The 22603-nt window shown below is 43.7% G+C and overlaps 1 protein-coding gene across 1 annotated transcript in view; it reads right to left on the reverse strand.

Annotated features, from left to right (window-relative positions):
* Dipk1a (divergent protein kinase domain 1A) overlaps positions 1–21906 on the reverse strand; it is a 71861-nt gene extending 49955 nt beyond the window's left edge. Inside the window, exon 1 of the mRNA XM_021162220.3 lies at positions 21801–21906. Coding sequence (XP_021017879.1) covers positions 21801–21854 — 54 coding nt within the window. The 5' untranslated portion in view covers positions 21855–21906. The remainder of the gene's footprint in view (positions 1–21800) is intronic.
* Positions 21907–22603: the final 697 nt, after the last annotated feature.

Raw genomic sequence — 22603 nt, forward strand, 5'->3', positions numbered from 1 at the left:
GCTTTGTTAACTCTCAATTTTCTTAATGTTGGTGAAAAAAGGAACAACAGCAACTGAGATACACTGGGTTATCAAAAAACAAACAAAAAAACAAAAACTGAGGACCTAGGCAAACCAATATACTATAAGGATGTGTTGACATTAGAATGGAAATTTGCAATAGTTTTAAGATGGGGATGTAGTTATGCTTATATGTCTACAGGAAATGAAAATAATATGGTTACCAACAAAACTTATAAAGATTAGATCTGATTAGGAAAAACCTCTTATCAGCTGAGACATGGATGTCTTCACAAAGCAAATAGCCCAAAGGAATCACAGACTGCCTCAGTTACTGATTTCAAAAAAACAAAGAGACTGACAGAACCCAGAGGCTGGGCGAGGCTTGCTTATAGAGCCAGCTTATAGAGTTTATAGAGCTAGTATAGAGCCAGCTATGCAACGCTTGTTTGCATCCTCGCTGATCTTTGCTTCACTGAGAAAGGCACAGCCGAGAGAACTTCTCTCCTGGCCTCCCTCCTCATCCCTCCTGCTGACTTGTGCCTAGGCCGAGGCCTGGTTGTCTCTGCTAGGTAATGCCACTGCTGCTACCCCAACCCCACCGAACTGGACTGCTAATATATCTATAAAGTGTCTGTAATCAAGCTGGGCTGCGCTGCTGAGTCCTGTGAACTGAACTGGGGATTTCCTGACAACACAGATAAGATTTACTCCAAAGAGCCTTTTTGTTTGTTTGTTTGTTTGTTTGTTTTTTGTTTTTTGAGACAGGGTTTCTCTGTATATCCCTGGCTGTCCTGGAACTCACTTTGTAGACCAGGCTGGCCTCTAACTCAGAAATCCGCCTGCCTCTGCCTCCCGAGTGCTGGGATTAAAGACGTGCACCACCACCGCCAGGCTTTAAGCTCTTTCTATAACTGCTTGTCATGTGAGATTGTGTGGTATACTGGTAATGGGAATGTAACAGTAGAATGTGATTATCTGGCCCTGTGAGCCAAAATACAGGCAAGAACTGACAATAAGTTCCAGCTCATTTGTCAGACCTACAGTGTTTTTTAATAAACATTAAATCTTTATATCCTTTTCTCAGAATAAACCATATCTTGGGGATCTTTGTTCCTTTGGGTCAGTTTGCCCAGAACTGTCTGTTGAAGCTGAGTGTTGAAGGCAAGTAGACCACTCCAGATTCCTTTCAGCAAGTTAACTGGTCACTTAGCAGAAATAATTGTTAGTGTTACTTGACAGAGGATTGTAAACTGAATTTCTATTTAACTCAAGGGACTTTCAGTGTGTGGAAAGGAAACTCCCACATGCTTGTCTTGGTAGAGACCAAAAAGCAAGTCAGGAAAGAAAAAGAGGCTCAAGATGTCTTTAGACCTCTCTTGGGGCCCGGACTGAAACTTATTCTAGATATGAATGACTCAACAATTGCTACGGAATTCCTGTTACTTTCAAAACCTCTGGCAGTTCATGTCAGATAGCTCACAACAACCTGTAACTCACGCTCCGGGGAAGGGACCTGACTTCCTTAGGCATCCATGCCTGCATGCTATACACATACATATATAAGATTAATTAAAAATTAAAAATATACATGTATAAAAATATCTTTTAAATTGTGTATGTTTTCAGGGAGGATGTGTAAGGTGTATGTGGAAGCCAAAAGTCAACCTGAATGCTATTCCTCAGGTGCCATCCCCCTTGCTTTATCTGAGACAAGCTGTCTTGTTTGGCCTGGAATTTGCTAACTAGACTATGTTGGTTGGCGAGGGAGACTCAGAAATCTATCTGTCTCTACCTCTCCAGAACTAGGAAAACAAGTGTGTACCACCATGCCTTTTTACATGGGTTCTGGGAATCAAATAAGGGTCTTCAGGCTTGCAAAGCAAGCGTTTTACTGTCTGAGCTATCTCCCTAACCCCAATTATATCCTCAGTTACACAGCATTCTGAAGGACAGCCTGTGAGCTACATGAGATCCAGGAGAGACAGATAGACAGACTGACAGTCAAGCAGGCAGGCAGGCAGACACATCAAGATTGATTCTCTAATAGATCTGATGCTGTGTTGCCTACAGGAAGTGGCAACAGCAATGGAACCAAGCCTCACCAGTGAACGTGAGGTCCCTTGATTCTGAACTTCCCATAACTACAGAGCTATTTAAAAAAAAAAAAACTTATTTCAGTAAGTAATAATAGGTCCAGTAATTAAAAATATACTTCAGTCTTGGGTGTTCTGTTAAATAACACAAGTGGACTACAGCACTGTTTGTTGTTTGTGGCATTTATGAAGCCTAGGGAGCCCTCTGCCTGATGCCCAGTTTCTTCCTCAGCATGTGTCTATACTCTGCACAGCATCTGGATTGGTCACACTTCATGTTTTTGTGTCTCCATCCTTACTGAGGACTTTTTCTCCCCGACCCACATTAGCAAGGAAGTCTCTGAGTTTGAGAAAACAAAACATAGCAGAATCTTTTGGAGAACTGATTTTAAGTATTTATTAAGACAACACAAGGGGAAACTGTCCCTCAGAGGATACAGCTTCATCTAGATAGGTCAAAGAATACAAGATTTGAGTTAGCTGAGAGGAGTTAAGTAGGAGAGATCTATTGTATAACATTGTATAAATGTATACATGTATAACATGCATAGTTAATAACAGTGATTGAGCTAGAGAAAGTACCCAAGGAGCTAAAGGGAACTGCAACCCTATAGGTAGAACAACATTATGAACTAACCAGTACCCCAGAGCTCTTGACTCTAGCTGCATATGTATCAAAAGATGGCCTAGTCGGCCATCACTGGAAAGAGAGGCCCATAGGACTTGCAAACTTTATATGCCCCAGTACAGGGGAATGCCAGGGCCAAAATGTGGGAGTGGGTGGGTAGGGGAGTGGGGGGGGGAGTATACTGGGGACTTTTTTGGATAGCATTGGAAATGTAAATGAGGAAAATACCTAATAAAAAAATTAATTAAAAAAAATAACAGTGACTGCCTATAATCACAGAACTCAGGAGGCTAGGGCAGAGGACTGCCAGTTTGAAGATTATAATAAAATCCTGTCTCAAAACAAACATACATTAAAATCCACAATGTGTTGTACACTTAAAAACTGGTGAAAGAGCTGGGCAGTGGTGGTGCACGCCTTTAAACCCAGCACTTGGGAGGCAGAGGCAGGTGGATTTCTGAGTTCAAGGCCAGCCTGGTCTACAGAGTGAGCTCCAGGACGGCCAGGGCTACACAGAGAAACCCTGTCTTGAAAAACAAAAACAAAAAACTGGTGAAAGTAGAATTTTAAATGTCCTCACCACTTAAAAATGTTTAGTTTTATTATTAATGTGCATGCACTAATGTGTGTGTGTGTGTGTGTGTATACACGTACTTATCTGTGGAGTCCAGGAAAGAGCTGGACCACCTGGAACCAGCATCATGGGCTTTTGTGAAGCCCCTCATACAAGATCTGGACACTGGTCCTCAGGATTGAGCAGCAAATGCTCTTAGCTGCTGAGTCATTTCTCTTTCCCCAAGACTGCTCTTTTATCTCAGCCATTGGCATGCCTTCCACACTGAAGAAGACCTAGAAATTTCACTTCCATAGGAGCCAAATCCACTCCCACTGACAAGTACCAGAAGCACTCAGGAGGATCGGGAAATGCTGTGGCGTGGATCACCTCAGAGCCATTTTTAAGTTACTTTATTCAGGTGACTTTGGAAAGTTGGTATGAGGACCAGAGCTTTCATCAACTGTCAATTTTGAAAAACTGGACACAGATCAGTCAACAGACACGGGCAAATTTGGCAAACAAAACAAAACAAAACAAACAACAACAAACCCGCCTGTGCTACCCTCGCCATCACTGACTGACCCCGCTATCAGGCTACTGAAGGTGAGGAGAAAGCTCCACGTGCAGCGTAGGCTCTCTAAGGCCAGCTCTTCAGCAGAAGCCATGAGAAGGTTTGTGGATCTCAGGATACCTATGTCTTGGTGACTTGAAAGTGTAGACAAGAGGTTCATAAATGCTAATAAATTCTCTAAACACAGCAGTGCCTGCCTGTAATCCCAGCACTGGAAAATGACTTAGGTAATATTCAAGGGCATCTTTGCCTACAGAGCAGTTCAAGGCTAGCCACACTATAATTCCTGTCTTAAAAACCAAAAGCATACACATTTATTCTATGACCTAGCTAAACCATTTCAACACACACGTTCATATATATTTATCAAAAGACAAGAACCAAGAATATTTGCAACTTCAACAGCTTAAAACTGAAAACAACCCACCCTTATTAACAGTAGGATGAGTGGGGCTGGAGAGATGGTTCAGTGGGTAAGAGCACTGACTGCTCTTCCAAAGGTCATGAGTTCAAATCCCAGCAACCACATGGTGGCTCACAACCATCCTTAATAAGATCTGATGTCCTCTTCTGGTGTGTCTGAAGACAGCTACAGTGTACTTACATATAATAATAAAATAAATCTTAAAAAAAAAAACAGTAGGATGAGTAAGTTTAGCTGTGTTCACACAGTGCAACCTCCTGAGTACTGGGACTATAGGTATGTGGCATCATGGCCAACTGAAATCTCATTGTTTAAATAGAGGGAAACATAATACATAGAGCTCCCCCAACATTCACCCAGACAGTTTCTGTATAGCCCTAGCAGGCCTGGAACTCACTCTGTAGACTAGGTGACTTTGAACTCAGAATCTACCTGCCTGCCTCTGCCTCCAAAATGTTGGGACTAAAGGTATGTAACACACACACACACACACACACACACACACACACACACACACACAGCATGTTAGAATTTTTAAGGCTGTGATGGTTTGAATAAGAATGGCCCCTGTAGGCTCATATATTTAAATTTTTGGTTTCTAGTTGGTGGACTGTTTGGGAAGAACTAGGAAGTATGATTTTTGTTGGACTAAATGTGTCACTGGGGGGTGGAGTTTTCAACAACCCACACCAGGTCCAGTCTCTCTCTCTCTCTGTCTCTCTGTCTCTGTCTCTGTCTCTGTTTGTGTGTCTGTGTGCCTGTCTGTATTTGCCCTCCCTCCCCCCATGCCTGTGGATCAGAAGTAAGCTCTCAGCTCCTGTTCCAGTGCCACGCATGGCTGCTTGCTGCCGTGTTCCTCGCTGTGTACTTTTCTTTTTTTTTTTTTTAAGATTTATTTATTTATTATATTTAAGTACACTGTAGCTGTCCTCAGACACTCCAGAAGAGGGCGCCAGATCTCGTTACAGATGGTTGTGAGCCACCATGTGGTTGCTGGGATTTGAACTCTGGACCTCTGGAAGAGCAGTCGGGTGCTCTTACCCACTGAGCCATCTCACCAGCCCGCTGTGTACTTTTCTATTGTGTCTGTGATGCTGGTTTAGGCTCTTCTTCCCTTCCCCTGTGCAGTCACTATTTTCCCACTTTTGCATAAGAAAGTCAAGAGATCGTATACAGGCTCCAATGGAGCAGTATTTTAGTCTTTGTCTTGGTTACTTTCCTATTGCTGTGAAAAGACAAAGGCAACTTATGAAAATTTTTAATTGAGGGCTTGCAGTTTCAGAGAATGAATCCATCACTGTCATGGCAGGGAGAACAGCAGCAGGCAGGCATGGCACTTGAGCAGTAGCTGAGAACGTACATCTAATCCACAAGCAGGACGCAGACAGAGAGCCAACTCAACTGGAATGGCATGGGCTTTTGAAAACCCAAAGCCTGGGCTGGAGAGATGGCTCAGCAGTTAAGAACACTGACTGCTGGGCTGGCAAGATGGCTTGGCGGGTAAGAGCACTGACTGCTCTTCCAAAGGTCCAGAGTTCAATTCCCAACAACCAGATGGTGGCTCACAATCTGTAATGGTATCTGATGCCCTCTGGAGTGTACTTACATATAATAAGTAGTTAAAAAGAAAAGAAAAATCAAAGCCCATTTCCAGTGAGACCTCTTCCAACGTGGTTGTACCTCTTAATCATTCCCAAATAATTCCAGCAACTGGGGACTAAGCTTTCATCTATATGAACCTATAGAGGACATTCTGATTCAAACCACACATCATGGATAACACATATTCCCTTGTCAGGTATGTACTTTATAAGAAGGTCTTGAGCTGGCCTCAACCTCCATCTGTCTGCTTCAGTATACATGAACTGGGATTACAGAGATCTGCTACAAAGAAAAAGAGGTTAATTTTGCTAAAATCTTACCAACTTACCAATTTATCTTTTTATAGACCAGGCCTTATCAAATCTAGGAAACTTTGGGGCCAGTTTTCTGCTCCTGCCTTTACAAAGGTACTCAGTCAGGCCTTGGGTGGCCCAGCTATTGGCTGAATCATCACCTCACCTCAAACACTAATATGTTCTATTGCCCTTTTGTGTTCCAGTAGAGCTTTAAATGCAGCAAGGAGCCTCTGTAAGATCCTGGTGGATCCCTTGACTTTCTTTTGCTAAAGTGGGAAGGTGACTAGTGTAGAGGGGAGGGAAAGGGGAGCCTTAAACCCTCATCACAGACCCTCAGAGGAAAAGCACAGGGAATTCAAAGACCTCCAGTAAAGTATTGATCTCCATTCTCTGAAGATAAGAGTCAAACTGGGATTGCCAGGTGTGGTAGTACTTGCCTCTAATTCCAGCAGATAGAGATAGAGGTAGGAAGATTTCTGTGAGTTCAAGGCCAGACCTGGCACGGATTCATAGTGAGACCTTGTCTAAAGCATACAAAACAGTCAAAGCAAAACTGAGAATACAGATCAATTGGTAGGATGTTAGACTCAAAGGAAGGCCTAGCTTAGATCTCTAGTACAATATAGCCACCTGGCATAGTGACACAAACCAAGTATTGTAGCACCACCAGTAATCCTGGCACCTGAGAGGTTAGAACCGGAGGATCAAGTTTAAGGTCATCCTTGGTACATTATAAGTTTGAGGTTAGCCTGGGCTAGAGACTCCATCTCAAAACACAAGAGTGCAAGCAAGGGGAACCCATCTAAGGGAAGAGCTGAAAATGAGGGGTTTTTTTGTTTTTTTTTTGTTTGTTTGTTTGTTTTGTTTTGTTTTGATAAAAAGGACAACTGCAAAACCTGATGCAATTCCAGCTGTCCATTCTCCGTCTGATGTAATCCCGGCTGTCCATTCTCACTTTTGCTTCCCTGATCTTTGTCTCTCTAAGACTGGTTACTCTATTCTCTTGCCTTATTTTAATAAAATAACTTGCTAATTCTGTAACAACTAAACACACTAAACTAAACACGGGAAGATCAAAATTCATATCAGGGCTTCAAGATGTTACACTGTAGATACATGTTTGCTATTATACAGCTTGTCACGCCACACTGTATCCAAATAAGCAAAAGGATCAATAAACTGCTAACATTAAAGAGAAAGTGGGACATTCCATAGTGTATAGAAGGGCTAACAAATTGGTAGAATTCAAAAGGCAAACGTAATTCTGATGGAGGTAGGAGGAAGGTAGACAAAGTCACAGAAAAGAGCATTCCGTCACACAACCTAAATAAGCTGGAACCAGAACTCCGGGTGGAATCCAGAAGGAATCCAGACAGCCCACCTAGCCCCTTAGCACACCTAAGGGCTTTGGGCTTGGTGTGAGCCAGCAGGAAAGACAATGGATAGTGAGACTAAGGGTAGGGTTAGGGTGGGGAGGGGCTGGGTATGTAAGGGTGGGGAGGGTGGGGGTGATATTTGAGGAGGAGTACCTAGGCCTTCTGGTTGGCAGCCTGGCAGCCTGATTGCTTCCCCCACTCAGCATAGGTCAGCCAAAAACAAAAACCAGATTTCTGGCTGGGCCTGGTAATACATTCCTGTAGCTCCAGCACTCAGCAGGCAGAGTTTCTGGGAGGTTGAGATCAGCCTGGGCTACACTGTGAATACCAGGTCATTCTGGGCTGCAGTGTGAAAACTATCTCCAAAAATCAAGAAGGAGCGGGGCCAGAAAAAAAAAATCAAGAAGGAAAAAAGAAAAACTGGATTTCTGAAGAAAAGGAGAATCCAAGATGGCCAGAGCTTCTGTGTAGGTGCAGAAAGTGCCTGTAGACCACAGGAAAGTACTCCTATAACACAAGGGGCCCAAGGCCATAGAACAAAGCAACAGCCACTACATTCTGGCTCTAGAGGGGACTCAGCCAGCTACCACACCAGTCAAGAGGCTACTGTTAAAACAGAACAATCTACCACACCAGTTACCCAGTCCTTTCTGAAACAGACAACCAAAGATCAGCAAGTACATCAGGAGATCCAGGGGCGTGAAAAAGAAGAGCTAAGAAAACACACAGGGAAGAAGCGGCTGAAGGTAAGATAAAGGGGAAAGAAGCATTCTTCACAGCTCTTACGGAAGCTGTGAACATAGTCAGCAATACAACACTTACCGAGCAAGCCTTACATTTGGTCCTCAGCAGAGGCATGGCAAAGGAGTGGTGGAGCGAGGGAGGGGACATCTATAGTCAAAATACCAAAGAGGAAGGTCCACAAAAAAGAGTAAGAGCTGAGAATGTAGCTCAGTTGGTCAAGCACTCTTAGAATGCATGAAGTGTATCACATAAGCCAGACATGCTGACACATGCTCATTAGCTAGCATTCCAGATGTAGAAGCAAGATAAGTAGTTCATAGTCTAACTGTGGATATAGCTAGCATTGCCATGCAAGCCTGATGACCTGAGTTGATCCCTAAAACAGGTGGTAGAAGGAAAATTCCTAAAAACCATCCTCTGACCTTCACTTGAATATAGTGGTGTGCGTGTGTGCGTGGGTATGTGTATACAAAAGCTTTTTATTTTAATTTTAATGTAAGGAAATGATTCATGGTCATCAGCTATATGGCAAGTTCAAGGCCAGCCTGAACCTTTGTGAAGCTGTTCATGGCTGTCACCTTGACATACTGAGAAAGAGGGAGCCTCAGGTGTGGAACTGCTTCCATGAAATTAGCTTGTGGCATATTTGTGGAGCATTTTCTTAATCACTAACTGATACATGAGGGTGCAGCCCATGTGGGCAGTGCCACCCCTAAGCAGCTGGGCCTGGACTGTGTAGGAAGGAAGCTGAGCAGGCCAGGAGGGCAACCCAGTAAGGGCTGTTCCTCCAGGCTGTCTGCCCCAGTGCTTCCCTCTGGTTTCTCCCTTGGACTCCAGCCCTGGCTTCCCTCACAGTGGTCTTTAACCCTTTCCACTCTGTCATGGTTTGTATATTCTTGGACCAGGGAATGGCACCATTTGGAGGTGTGGCCTTGTTGGAATAAGTGACCTGGTTGGAGTAGGTGTGTCACTGTGGGTATGGGCTTAAGATCCTCACCCTAGTTGCCTGGGAGTCAGTCTTCCACTAGCAGCCTTTAGATGAAGACGTAGAACTTTCAGCTCTGCTTGTGCCTGGCCTGCCTGGATGCTGCCAAGCTCCCACCTTGATGATAATGGACTGAACCTCTGAACCTGTAAGCTAAGCCCCAATGAAATGTTGTTTTTATAAGACTTGCCTTGATCATTGTGTCTGTTCACAGCAGTATAACACTAAGACACCCTCCAAGTTATTTTTTGACAATTTATGGGAAATGATACAAATATGGTCACAATAAAGTACACGAGACACAAAGAACCAAACCAAGAGACATGTGATCTGACAAAGGCCTAGAGAGAGGAAACAGAAGTTAAGTCAGCATACCCTGGAGCTGAAGTAGGAAAGTTCTAAGCTTTACTACCCAAAGGGATAATAAGCATGGTGGGTGGCACATGCCTTCAATCCCAGTACTTAGAGGCAGAAGTAGACAAATCCCTGTGAGTTCTAGGCTAGCCTAATATATGTTCTAGGTCAGCCAAAGCTATAAGGTAAGACCTATCTCAGAAAAACAAACAAAGACTATCCAAAGGGCTCAGGTAGAGCCCAATACAACTGATATAGACCCTGTGCCAATCCTCAGGGAATTTCAAAACAAGTATTAAAAAAAAAAAAAAGAAAGAAGAGAAGAGAAGAGAAAAGAGAAAAAAGAGAGAAGAAGAGGAAGAGGAATAGAAAGAAGAAGAGAAAGAGATCACATACAAAGGGCTGAGACTCAAACTGGCCCCTTGGCCAAGACAGGGATCCATGTTTTCAATTTTGGGATCCATGTTTTCAATTTTTCAGGAAAAAAAATTACTTTTGGCTCCAAATTCTACACCCAACTCAATAATAAATAGGAGGTAGATTATAAGAAATTCTGTTTTAGACATGAAAGCATGCAGAAGGTTCACTTCCCTCACATGCTTCCTTTAGAGCTTATTTCAGGATTACTGCCCCAGTAAAATGAAAACATAGAGCAGAATAGACGAAAACTCAGGATCCTGAAAACTGTGAGTCCAACCCAGAGGGAAAAAAGGAAACCCAAGAAGATGAGGTGTTGCAAGCCCAGAAAATCCATGGGGTCTAGAGAGTAGAGAGATATTGGTTCTAATTTTTAAAGGGGGGGGGATTCAAAACATAAAATATAGCCACGAGTACAGAAAAGAAAATGGCACTATGACAAAGGCAGGTTGTGCCAGAAAAAAAAAAATCAAGTATATTAGAAAACACCTAGAAGGGCTGGAGAAATGGGTCATCAGTTAAGAGCAAGGACTGCTCTTCCGAAGGTCCTGAATTCAAATCCCAGCAACCACATGGTGGCTCACAACCACCTGTAATGAGATCTGATGCCCTCTTCTGGTGTGTCTGAAAACAGCTACAGTGTACTTAGATATAATAATAAATAAAATCTTTGGGCCAGAGGGGCCTGAATTCAATGCCCAGCAACCATGTGATGGCTCACAACCATCTACAGCTACAGTACACTCATATACATAAAGTAAAATAAATAAATCTTTAAGAAAACAAAAAAGAAAGAAAGAAAAAGAAAACACCTAGAAAAAAAAAATTATACTTACTAAGTTCACTGAAAGAGTGAGCTGGGCAGAGTGTGGCCTGCAGCACAGGGCAAGACATTTGTTTTTAATTAAAGTCAGATAAAAGTCAGAGTCCTTTAATCTCATTCAGGAGGCCGAAGAAGGACTGTCATGAATTTGAGGCTAGCCTGGGCTACATTCATGAGTTTCAGACCAGCCTGAACTAACAAAGTAATACCTTGTATGTTTGCTTGTTTGTTTGTTTTTAAAAAGAAAAAAAGAGCCGGCGTTGGTGGCGCACGCCTTTAATCCCAGCACTTGGGAGGCAGAGGCAGGCAGATTTCTGAGTTCGAAAAAAATAAAACAAAAAACAAACAAACAAAAAAAACCCATCCCACCCCCTCAAAAGGAAACACATTACAACAGGACAGCCAGTGCCTGATTATAAAGAACTTGCAGTATATAAGAAAATTATCTAGTTGTTATTAATGTTGGAAGCCTGGGAGCCCAAGGGTCATTATCCTAGAGAGAGAGAAAAAAAAAATGTAATCTTAGTATACAAACTAGGTCTGCACTGAATACTATTTATGGAATCGCATTTTAGGGAATACTAAAATTAAAGATTTCTTTTATCTTGGGCCACAACAAACAATGATTATGTTGGGTCTCAAGACATAAATTGCAGGATGCTAGGACCATCAACTTTGCCTTTTTTTTTTTGGGGGGGGGGGTTGAGTCAGGGTTTCTCTGTATAGCCCTGCTGGCTGTCCTGGAACTCACTTTGTAGACCAGGCTGGCCTCAAACTCAGAAAACTGCCTGCCTCTGCCTCCCAAGTGCTGGGATTAAAGGCATGCACCGCCACGCTCAGCAACTTTGCCTTTTTAAAAGACACAATATCAACCGACACCCAGTTCCACCTTTCTTTCCTCTTTCTCTGGAGGTGAGAGTCCTTTTCATTATTTAAGTGGCTTGATGCTCTTCAACTAGCTCAGGTCACGTGGACTTGAGGAGCAGATAACTGGGAAAAACTGCATCGACAGCTGAGCATAGGCAATCATTCAGTAAGAAATCATGGAAGAAAATTCGTAATGCTCTCAAACATAACTTGCATTTTATTAGGGCTAGCCATTCTTCTCTAACATATATGTCAAAAAGCAACCAAACCTAGGCAATTTGCAAATGTCACATTTTCTTTCCAGGTGGCAAGTATTCTCTGGGAAGGGAAAAATTCTCCTAATAGTGTGCTTAATAACAGAGGAACTGCTAAGGTCCGCTACCTCAGGTGATAGCTACAAGCTTCAGTCTATAGGTCTCATGTTTATTTCATGGAAAAAGTGGAAGGAAAGAAAAAAACCAACTCCTACAACAGTTGGACCTTCATGTGCATGCTATAGCACATATGCAGTCGCACACACATGTACACACAACTATATCTGAATAAAAATGCATTGAAAAGTTAAAGCCAAGTGTATTGTTTACATGACCATGGAGGACTCAGGTGAAACTCCGGGAGTCAAAGGCCAGCATGGTGCTTTGAATAAAAATGGCCCCCACAAGCTCATAGGAAAGAGCACTATTAGGAGGTATGGTGTTGTTGGAGTAGGTGTAGCCTTTTTAGAGGAAGTGTGTCACTGGGGTGGGCTTTCAGGTTCCAAATGCTCAAGCCAGGCCCACTGTCTCTCTCCCTCTCTTCCTGTTGTTTGCTGATCTGGATGTAGAACTCTCAGCTATCTCTCCAGCTTCATGTCTGCCTGTGTGCCGCCATGCTCCCTGCCATGATGATAATAAACCAATTAAAAGTTTTCCTTTATAAGAGTTGCTGTGGTCATGGTATCTTTTCACAGCAATAGACGCAATTAGCAGTTAGAAGTATAGCTACCAGACAGGCTTTGGGAATAAAGCAGGTCAGACAGAAGTGGCAAGAGGCACTTAAGGGTTTGTAGGATACGACCAGCTGTGTGCTTTTACTTACTGTGTACACATTCTTTCACATAAGGGATTAATGTATCTAATCAGTTCCACAAGACTCTATACCATGAACCAGCTGTAGAGGTGCCTGTGTGATCTCAGCAACAACAGCCGGGTATACATACAGCAAGACCCTTTCTCAAACAAGCAAATGAACAAATAAAACACTCCTGGACCAATTCCCCAGAAAACCCCCTCCATGTCTCTATAAATGTTTAAGCACATTCACTGTACCCCACAAGCATTTATTGGCCACCTACCCTGAGGCAGGCATAGGAAACAGAGAGGAAATGGACATTTCAGCTCTCAAGCAGCTCACTCCTTTGAGAAAAGACAGGAAAAACCCCATGATGCTTCAGTATCTTGTAAGAGATACTGGCTTTCATTTGCTTAGAGTCTGTAGGTCTTAGAGAGGGATGTTCAAAGGTTACTTCCTCTTTGAGTTGAGACTTAAAAGATAAGAGCGAATAGACCAGGTAAGCAGATATAAAGACTCGGTGGAGGAAGCACTCTACAGGACGAAGAGGAACACTAGAACTGGGGAAGCTGTTAAGGGGCAGAGCACTTGTCTAGCACGCACATGCTCCTGCTGCAATCCACAGCACTACAAGAGAAAAATTAAAACTAACTTAAAGCAAAGAGGAAAGGACTGAGTAGACACGAAGAGTGGGTGAGTGGCATGCTAGTATGTTTGGAAAAGTCAAGTTTCTCAGGTGTGCTGGAACAAAGGGCCAAGTTCTCCACAGAACCAGGCCTCCTGAGGTAAAGGAAGGCCACTAGGAGGGAAAAAGCGAGTCCACTGAAGGACAAGTACAAAGGAGGGCGGCCCAGCCAGATTTGCCCCTTGGGGAAGATGTTGCTAAAACAAGGTGGGAGGGTGCTTCTGTACCAGTGGAGCAGGCTATTCTGCTAGGCCAGCAGAACAAAAGGCTATGGTGCGTTCATGTGTTATTTAGCAAATGCACTCTCCAGAATCCGGTCACATCACTTTCTCGTATAATTAGAGATGAACCCTAGAAGAAATGGGGAAAGATTCAAGATAGGTGACAATCCAGAAACAGGAAACAGCAAAAGCTAAATAGAGTATGAAAGAACTGGAGTCCTTGCACACCACTGGCAGGAATGTGGAGGAAAAAGTATAACCACTATGAAGAATAGTATGAAGATTTACTAAGAAACCAGGAAGATAAACACTATGCATTCTCTCTATATGTAGATCTAAATTTAAATATTTAAATATACATGAGATGTGAATATAATTAAAAGGAAGGAAGGGGTTGGAAGGAAGGAGAGGGGAACTAAAGAGGAAAGATCAAGTATTGCACATTTTTTTTTCTCATTTTCAGATTATAGAAACACATACCACTATTTAAGAGGCAGAAAAGGAGCCAGGCATGGTGGCACATGCCTTTAATCCCAGCACTCGGGAGGCAGAGGCAGGTGGATTTCTGAGTTCAAGGCCAGACCACTACAAAGTGAGTTCCAGGACAGCCAGGGCTACGAAAAACCAAAAAAAAAAAAAAAAAAAGGCAGAAAAGGAAAATGAGGAGAGAGGAGACATGGGTGATGAAGGCAAGGATATGAACAAAGCACAATAATACACATGACAAAGATGAAAATGTCACAATAAACCTATTACTCTACATACTAACTAAATTACTAGTTATTCTACTAACACAAAAAGGCATTAAGCTGGATGGTGGTAATGAACATAGTTAGTCCCAGCACTTGGAGGCAGAGGCAGGCGGATCTCTGAGTTCGAAGACAGTCTGGTCTACAGACTGAGTTCCAGGACTGCCACAGCTACACAGTGAAGAAACCCTGACTTGAGAGAGGGAGTAAACATGGGCGGGGGGAGTGCTATTAATATTTTTGTTTGTTTTGTTTTTCAAGAAAGGAGAGAGGGGAAGAGGAAGGAGGAGAAGGGAGAGAAGAGGAGGAAAGAAGTGGAGGATAGGAACAGGAGGAGAAAGAGAAAAGGAGAGGAAGGGAGGACAGGAGAGGAGTTAACGGGTGGAAACTACTGTAGGGTTCTATTTACAGGAGATATTTTAAGAGAGTCAAACTAATAGAAACAGAAAATAGGATGTGGTTACCAAGGACTAGGGTGGGGTCAGAGACTAGAAGGAAACAGGGAGAATTTCAATGGGTGGAGTTTCAACTTTGCAAGATGAAAAGGTTTTATAGGTCTGATACACTCAAAGTGCATAGAGTACACTTAAAAATATTTAAGTTGTTGAATGTGGTGGCATATGCCTTTAATCCCAACACCAGAGGCAGAGACAGGGAGATCTCTGTAAATTCAAGATCGGCCTAGTCTAATCTACATAGTGAGTTTCAAACAGCCAGAGCTAAATATTTAGACCCTATTTAAAAAAACAAACAACAAAAAAGGTACTATGAAAGCTAGAAAGATGGCTCAGCAGTTAAGAATACTGACTGCTTTTTTAGAAGACTCAAGTTCAATTCCCAGTACCCAATTGGTAGCTAACAACCATTTGTAACTCCAGTTCCAGGAGATCCAATGCTCTCTTCTGGCCTCCACAGGTACCATTCACAAAATACCCATGCACATAAAAGCAGTTTTCAAGTCAGTAAGTTTGGAAAAACTGCTACAAAATTAATCATTTATGGTTTTCAAGAAGCATGGTAATGTAGCTATATACTACTTCTATGTTTAAATTTTGTTTCTTTTTGATTCACTTCTTTCTTTCTTTCTTTCTTTCTTTCTTTCTTTCTTTCTTTTTTAGACAATGTTACACCAGGTAGCCCAGGATAGGTTACAATTCTCAATCTTCCTTCCTTGGCCTCCTAAATAATGGGACTACAGGCATACACTTAAATTTAAAGCAGTATCAGTCATGCACATTCTCTGTACACTCACAACTTCAGAGAGCTAATTATAGCTCTAGAGATTTCATTTCAGGCAAAGGTCAAGACATGGGTTTCTCCCTCTGCCACCTTTTGGGAATACAGAACCACCTACTCCAACATTCAGAGACCATCTTACTTTTACTCTAACATTTGTCAACATTGTAACAGCTACCACTGATATGTCTTTTTTTTTTTTTTTTTTTTTTTTGGTTTTTCGAGACAGGGTTTCTCTGTGTAGCCCTGGCTGTCCTGGCACTCACTTTGTAGACCAGGCTGGCCTCGAACTCAGAAATCCGCCTGCCTCTGCCTCCCGAGTGCTGGGATTAAAGGCGTGCGCCACCACGCCCGGCCTGATATGTCAAAAACTCTCCCTAGAACTAAATTCTACAAAATTTCCATATTAAAACACACAAAAACCAAACTGTTTGGAAAATGGTACTAATAGAAGTCAAAATTCCAGGTATTAGAAATTTTAAATAATAAGTGGCATGCTTATAATACCAGCACTTGGGAACTGAGGGAAGAAAGACCAAGAACAGCCAAAATACAGTTCTATCTCAAAATAAAACAACAAAAGAGATGTTTAATAAGTTCCAACAGTCTAATGTTGAGTAGGTTCCAAAGTCTAAAGCAGGCCATTGATAGATGTGATGGTATATACCTGTAATCCCAGAAGCAGGAGGGCTGCCACAAGTTCAAGGCTACCCTGATACATATGGCAAGTTCCAGACCAGTCAAGGCTACATAGGGGGACTCTCTCAAAGAGTTAAGAACAAAAATGTTTATCCATTCATTCATGACAGCCCTGACTGAACAGATATGAAAAATGCCAGAGCACTTATTTTGGATAGAACATCCCAAAATTTAAAACTACTACCATTGGGTTGTGGTGATGGTACATGCCTTTAATCCCAGTACTGGGAGGCAGAGGCAGGCGGATCTCTGTGAGGTCAGCCTAGTCTACAGCGAAAGCTGCAGGGCAGCCAAGGCATCACAGAGAAGCCCTGTCTAGGGGGTGGGGGGGGGGGTGGGGATCTGCCTAAAAGGCTTGAAAACCTTCAAAAGAAGATAGTTTAGACCTCAAATTTCATTATAATTGTACAATCTTTTTTTTATGTTGCACAGTATGATCAGAATGGCTGGAATGGAGAATGTGTATAATCTAAGCATATGAAATTACCACAAACTGTCTTAACTTTCATTCTCCCAGGGCTTAATGATAGAAGAAAGCAGGTATTTTACACTAAAGCCAACAAATTACAGGGCTAGTGTGTCATCTGTCACCCTCCCTCAATTGTAGTAAACCCCAAACAAAAGCGGATCCTAATTTGTAGATAACACACTGTTAAAAACACTGCAGGTTCAATGAGACACTCCTGCTCTAACTGTAATTAAGAGTTGTTTATTTAAGCTGGTTGACAGAGCAATGAGGCAAGTCAAGAGTTTAACTCGGTTCACTATGTTACAACACTTGGCACATCCAAAGAGTGTTATTTCTAGGGTTATTTTTCAACAGAACAGTGGCAAAGGATATTGGCATACACTAGCTTTCTCTGAGAATGATGCCTTGATATGGGAAAACTGGCACTCAGGTACATGCGGCTTGACTAACTTATTCAGAGAGGTTGCACACTGTGCTTGCATTGCTGCCCTGGAAACAAGAATTCCCTACACCAAAGAGCTGGCATCGGTGATAGCTATAAGGGGGGTGGGGGAAAACAAGGTCTATGCCCATGGAGTCAGCTCAACTCATCACTTCCCTTTCTGCTTCCCTCACTCGCTGCTGTTTTACTGAACTGTATGTAGTCCATGTACTACAGAACACATGCCTTTAAGTAGACTGTTAGGTAATATGCAGTCGTGCAGGCACTTCTCCTCATCCCCTTCCTCTCAAAACCTACCCATTAGTAACCACTCCTTCTTCCCACCCAACTCTAAGTAACTAATCTATTTCAGTCTTTACTGCTAAATAGTATTTTACTATATGGATACAAGTTCTTTCTTCACAAGCAGTAGAATCTCTCGGTTATATCAACTAAGGTGTCTTAGTCAGGGTTCCTATTCCTACACAAACATCATGACCAAGAAGCAAGCTGGGGGCGAAAGGGTTTATTCAGCTTATACTTCCATGCTGCTGTTCATCACCAAAGGAAGTCAGGACTGGAACTCAAGCAGGTCAGAAAGCAGGAACTGATGCAGAGGCCATGGAGGGATGTTCCTTACTGGCTTGCCTCCCCTGGCTTGCTCAGCCTGCTTCTCTTATAGAACCAAGACCACCACCCACAAGGGGACCAACCCCCTTGATCACTAATTGAGAAAAAGCCTTACAGCTGGATCTTCTGGAGGCATTTCTCCAACTGAAGCTCCTTTCTCTGTGATAACTCCAGCTGTGTCAAGTTGACACAAAACTAGCCAGTACATAAGGTAAACCATAGTGGTTAGGTACTTACAAATCCCAGTTATAGGTACATTAATTACAAAATACTAAGTTTTGGTGGGGAGGAGAGGAGACTTACTGGTATTTTGTTTGTTCTGGGTTTTTGTTGTTGTTTTGTTTTGTTTTGTTTTTCCAGACAGGGTTTCTCTGTGTCACCCTGACTGTCCTTGAAGTCACAGAGATCCACCAGCTTCTCCCTCCTGAGTGCTGAATTAAAGGTGTGTGCCCAGTTATTGTTTTATTTTTAACTAGCTCAAAATGCTTAATTTTCTAGAAGCGGCAGTAACTACCAGTGACATCTGGATTGATGGGAGTTCTGTGAGGGAAGGTCACTGACAAGCAAGTCAAATTACTAAGCTTCCCCTTCTAAATTATGGGGGAGGGGTAGACATAGCTCCTGGGTTATAAGTGCTCACTGCTCTTGAAAAACGACTCAGGTTCAGTTCCCAGAGTCCTCACAGTGGCTCACAACCACATGTTAACTCCAGTTTCAGTGGATATGGTGTGTTCTCCTCTCCGCCACATGCAGTATGCACATAAACATGTCACACATACACAGGCAGGCAAAACATTCATACACATAAAATAAAACATGTCTTCATTTTGGTTTGCTTGTTTAGTTTGTTCTGGCTTTTTTTGTCTTATTTTTGTTTGTTTTAATCTTTGTTTTTTGTGAGGGCTTTTGAAAGAGAGAGAACGTTAAGTTGGGTGGACAGAGAGGTCGAGAGAAGCTGGGGGTGGGGTGGGAATATGATCAAAATATATTGTATGAAAAAAATTAGAGAAAAAATACTAAGGAAAAAATAGGGAAAAAGAAACTTAAACTCTCTAAGGGCTAAATAGGGACATAAGTGACCTTTGGCCCCACCCAGTTGAGACAAACAAGAACAACTGCCAAGGATATAAAACTGGTTTCAAAAACTTTCCAGGCTATTTATCTTCCCCTCCTCTTGGAAATAAAGCTACCTTGCTGTTTCCCTACCCACAAGGTAAGAGTATCTCCCATACCTGTTGAATGGTTACAGCCTCATTGTAACTTAAAATGTACCTGGAGAGAGAGGTGACACATGCTTTAGTCCCAGCACTTGGGAGGCAGAGGCAGGTGGATCTCTGAGTTCGATGCCATCCTGGTCTCTATAGTGAGTTCCAGGACAGCCAGAGCTACAGAAAAACCCTGTCTCATAAAACCAACAACACAAATGTACCTGTTCAGAAATATTATTGACATCAGGTATCTGCAGGTGTTCCTGGGCATGTCTGTTATCCCAGCACTTGAGAGGCTATGACAGAGGGTCCACCATGAGTCTGAGGTTAACCTATATACATATCCAGTACAAGCCTGCCAGCACAGTACATAGCAAGACCTTATCTCAAAAAAACACAAAAGTAAAAACAAAACCCCCTCAAAACGGGTATCTGTATTCTCTCAAAATAAAATGTAAGAACTAGTTTCCCTGAAGCACTGTATACTGGGCACACTTGTAAACCCTGCACTTGGGAGGTAGAAACAGGAAGATCAGAAACAGGAAGATTGGGAATTCAAGGCCAGCCTGTGCAAGACTGAGACTTGGTCTCAAAAAGTGTTTGTGTGTGTTCTAACGTATACAGGCTGTTAAAGGGAAAGTTTTTTATTTCCTTTTGCCAAAAGACAGTGCACAGAAACCCTCTCCATGACAAATCAAATTTAGCTAACACTAAGTTAATGCTAAGCATGATCTATAACTTTGAAGGAGGAGGAAGAAGAGGAGGAGGGGAGAGGGGGAGAGGGAGAGGGAGAAGGAGAGGGTTAGATCAGTCTGTAAAGGTCTTGCTCTCCAGGCACTTGGCGTCCAGATTTGCACATCCTTGCAATCTCAGACCTGAATAAGTGGAGACAGGGGGATTCCTGGGATTCCCTGGCCTATTTGGAGAGTTCGATTGGAGACCCTGTCTCAAAAAAGCCAGGGAGGAAGCTCCTCGGGAAAACACTGGACTCTGAATTGTACCATTATTGTGCCATTCATACATACCCTTGCAATCACAAGCTCTTAAAAGCAAGAGGATCAGAAATTCAAGGTTATCCTTAGCTACCTCGAGAGTTCTAAGTCAATCTGTGTCACATGAGAACTTGTCCTTTAAAAGAAATCTTAAGTTTACCTTTAAAATTTTTTGAGACAAAATTTCTCTATGTAGCCATCACTAATCTCGAACTTGTTATGTAGACTATGCTGGCCTCAAACTCAGAGACCTGATTCCCAAGTGCTGGTATTTAAATAGTTTAAACATTTTTTAAAATTAATAATCTTAATATTAGCCCACTAGCAAGCTTACCCTAATTTGATCATTGATAACGATGCAAATTCAGAAAGTAAGAAACACGCTAAGTGTTTGTCATTAATGTAAGCATAACTATTTGTAAAACTAATTTTGTTTGTGTGGTGTTGGGGATTGAATCCAGAACTCTTAATTTCTAACCTTAACCACATCAGAAAACCTTTGTACAGTTGTTATAGCGTCAAAGATTGCGTTCAATCTGTGGAAAACATTTAAAGCCAAAACTAAAGCCTAAAACTCTACCAATTCCAAAAAATTAATAATAGAAAGCTAAGTAGTTTAAGTTCAAAGATTTTAAACATATCAAAATACTTTAACCTGGAGGGGTGGAATGCTAGACGAGGTTCTAATACTGGTACTCAAGGCACAACTATTTCTGGTGGCGCTGCTACATTCAGTCTTACACCCTTAAAACCATGAGTTGTCAAGTCAGCCTCTCAATCTGGGTTTCTCTCGTTTCGACGTAATGACTTACACTTGCAAATTTCAAATTAAAATATAAGATTTATTTGGACAGTAACGGTTTCTCAACTTTTTTTTTTCATACTCGTAAGAAGCACACCAACAACTGAGCTAAAATACCCGCCCCATGTCGTCAGGCCTTTTAATGTAAGCAGTGTCCTCTAGAGACATATAACAATACTGCCAATGTGTGAGGCATTGATTTGTAGTTGTTTTTCCATCCGAGCTATGGATTTGTGCTCAGCTACTCACGACGTCTACTAGGTCCCCCTGGTGACCAAACAGTGCACCAAAGCAGCAGGAGGGTTCTAAAGCCTACTGACAGCGGAACAGAAAATCATGAAAAATTAACACGGCAACAGTACACACGACGTGACTGAGAATTGCGTTCGCATTGCTGGCGGGCTGAGTGAAAAGCCGTACAACGCTCACCATCCCCTTTTTGCAAAAGCATCGCCTCGATCGAGCTTGCCTACTCCTCCCTCCCATTTAAACCAGAGATGTGATGAGAACACCAAACCCAGGGGATCTGCACGAGGCACAGCCGCTGGCTGGGACTTGGGGAACCACTGGTATGACAATCGGTCACGATTCTGTGGAACATGGAGGAATGACACACCACCCTTTCCTACCCCAGACACAGAGTCAGGAATGGCAGGTCGAGGGGGGCCCTTGGGGAAAGCGGGAGAGCACGCAGAGGAGGGACCGCGGCGCGTCCGGGGCCGGGACTCAGAGGGGCGCAGGGCTGGGGCGGCGCCCGAGGAGCGGGACCCGGGCTGGGAGGGCGCGCCGCCAGGTGCCGGTCCGCAGGAGGCGGCGGGGCGCGCACGGAGGGAGGACGGGGCGCGGAGTCCCGCGTGGCGCGGAGCGGAGGGCGCGTGGCGGGACCGCGGCCGGCCTACCTGGAGGTAGTGGGGTTTCCTCAGCCAGGCCCCCGCGCAGAGACTCCTCGCCATGGCACTCACATCGCCCCGCCGCGCCGCAGTCGGAGGCGGACCCGAGCGCGGCCGCCCGCCGGCCTCCCCGCCCCTGCCCCGCCGGCCCGCCCACGGCCCGCCCCCGGCGCGCGCTCCCCGGGGCCGCGCTGCGGCGAGGGCGGCGGGTGGCGGAGGCCGGCTCCGCGCGCAGAACCCCACCCCCACCGCCAGCCGCGGCCGTCGTCAAGGCGCGGGCGCGGGGCTCCGCCATAAAGGGGAGTCGAGCCTCGCGTCCGCCGACACAAATCCGCCTGCGCCTCGGTGCTTAAAGGGGAGGCGCGGACGGGGGAGGGGTGCGGCCGAGGCGGGTGCGAGCAGCACGGGGGTGCGCAAACCGTGGGCTCCGTGGAGCACCCACTTCACTGTTACAGGCTTGCGGCTTCACGCGCGGAGCCCCGCCGTCCGCGCTCTGGACTCCGTTTTGAGTCAGGACCTGTGCGAGCGGATTGCACCGAAATTCTGTGGATGTTTAGAGCTGCTTCCTAGGCGACCAACTCATAGATCCTCTCCAGGGAAAGGAGGCTCTCGGGAGACGGGACCACCGCTATCTAGGGGAGGAAGGGACTCCTTCCCGCTCAGTTCTGCGTGGCCTTCCAGACACTTCGCCTCTTTGTATACCTTAAATTTAATGCGATTTTCTTTTTTTTCTTTTTCTTTTTTTTTCTTTTTCACCATTTCGACTTTTTGAAGTTTGCATTGTTTGCAAAACAGCTTCAGAGTTTTCTTGC

The sequence above is a fragment of the Mus caroli genome, unplaced genomic scaffold, assembly GCF_978045245.1.
Source record: "Mus caroli unplaced genomic scaffold, Mus_caroli_1 scaffold_4, whole genome shotgun sequence".
NCBI lineage: Eukaryota > Metazoa > Chordata > Mammalia > Rodentia > Muridae > Mus > Mus caroli.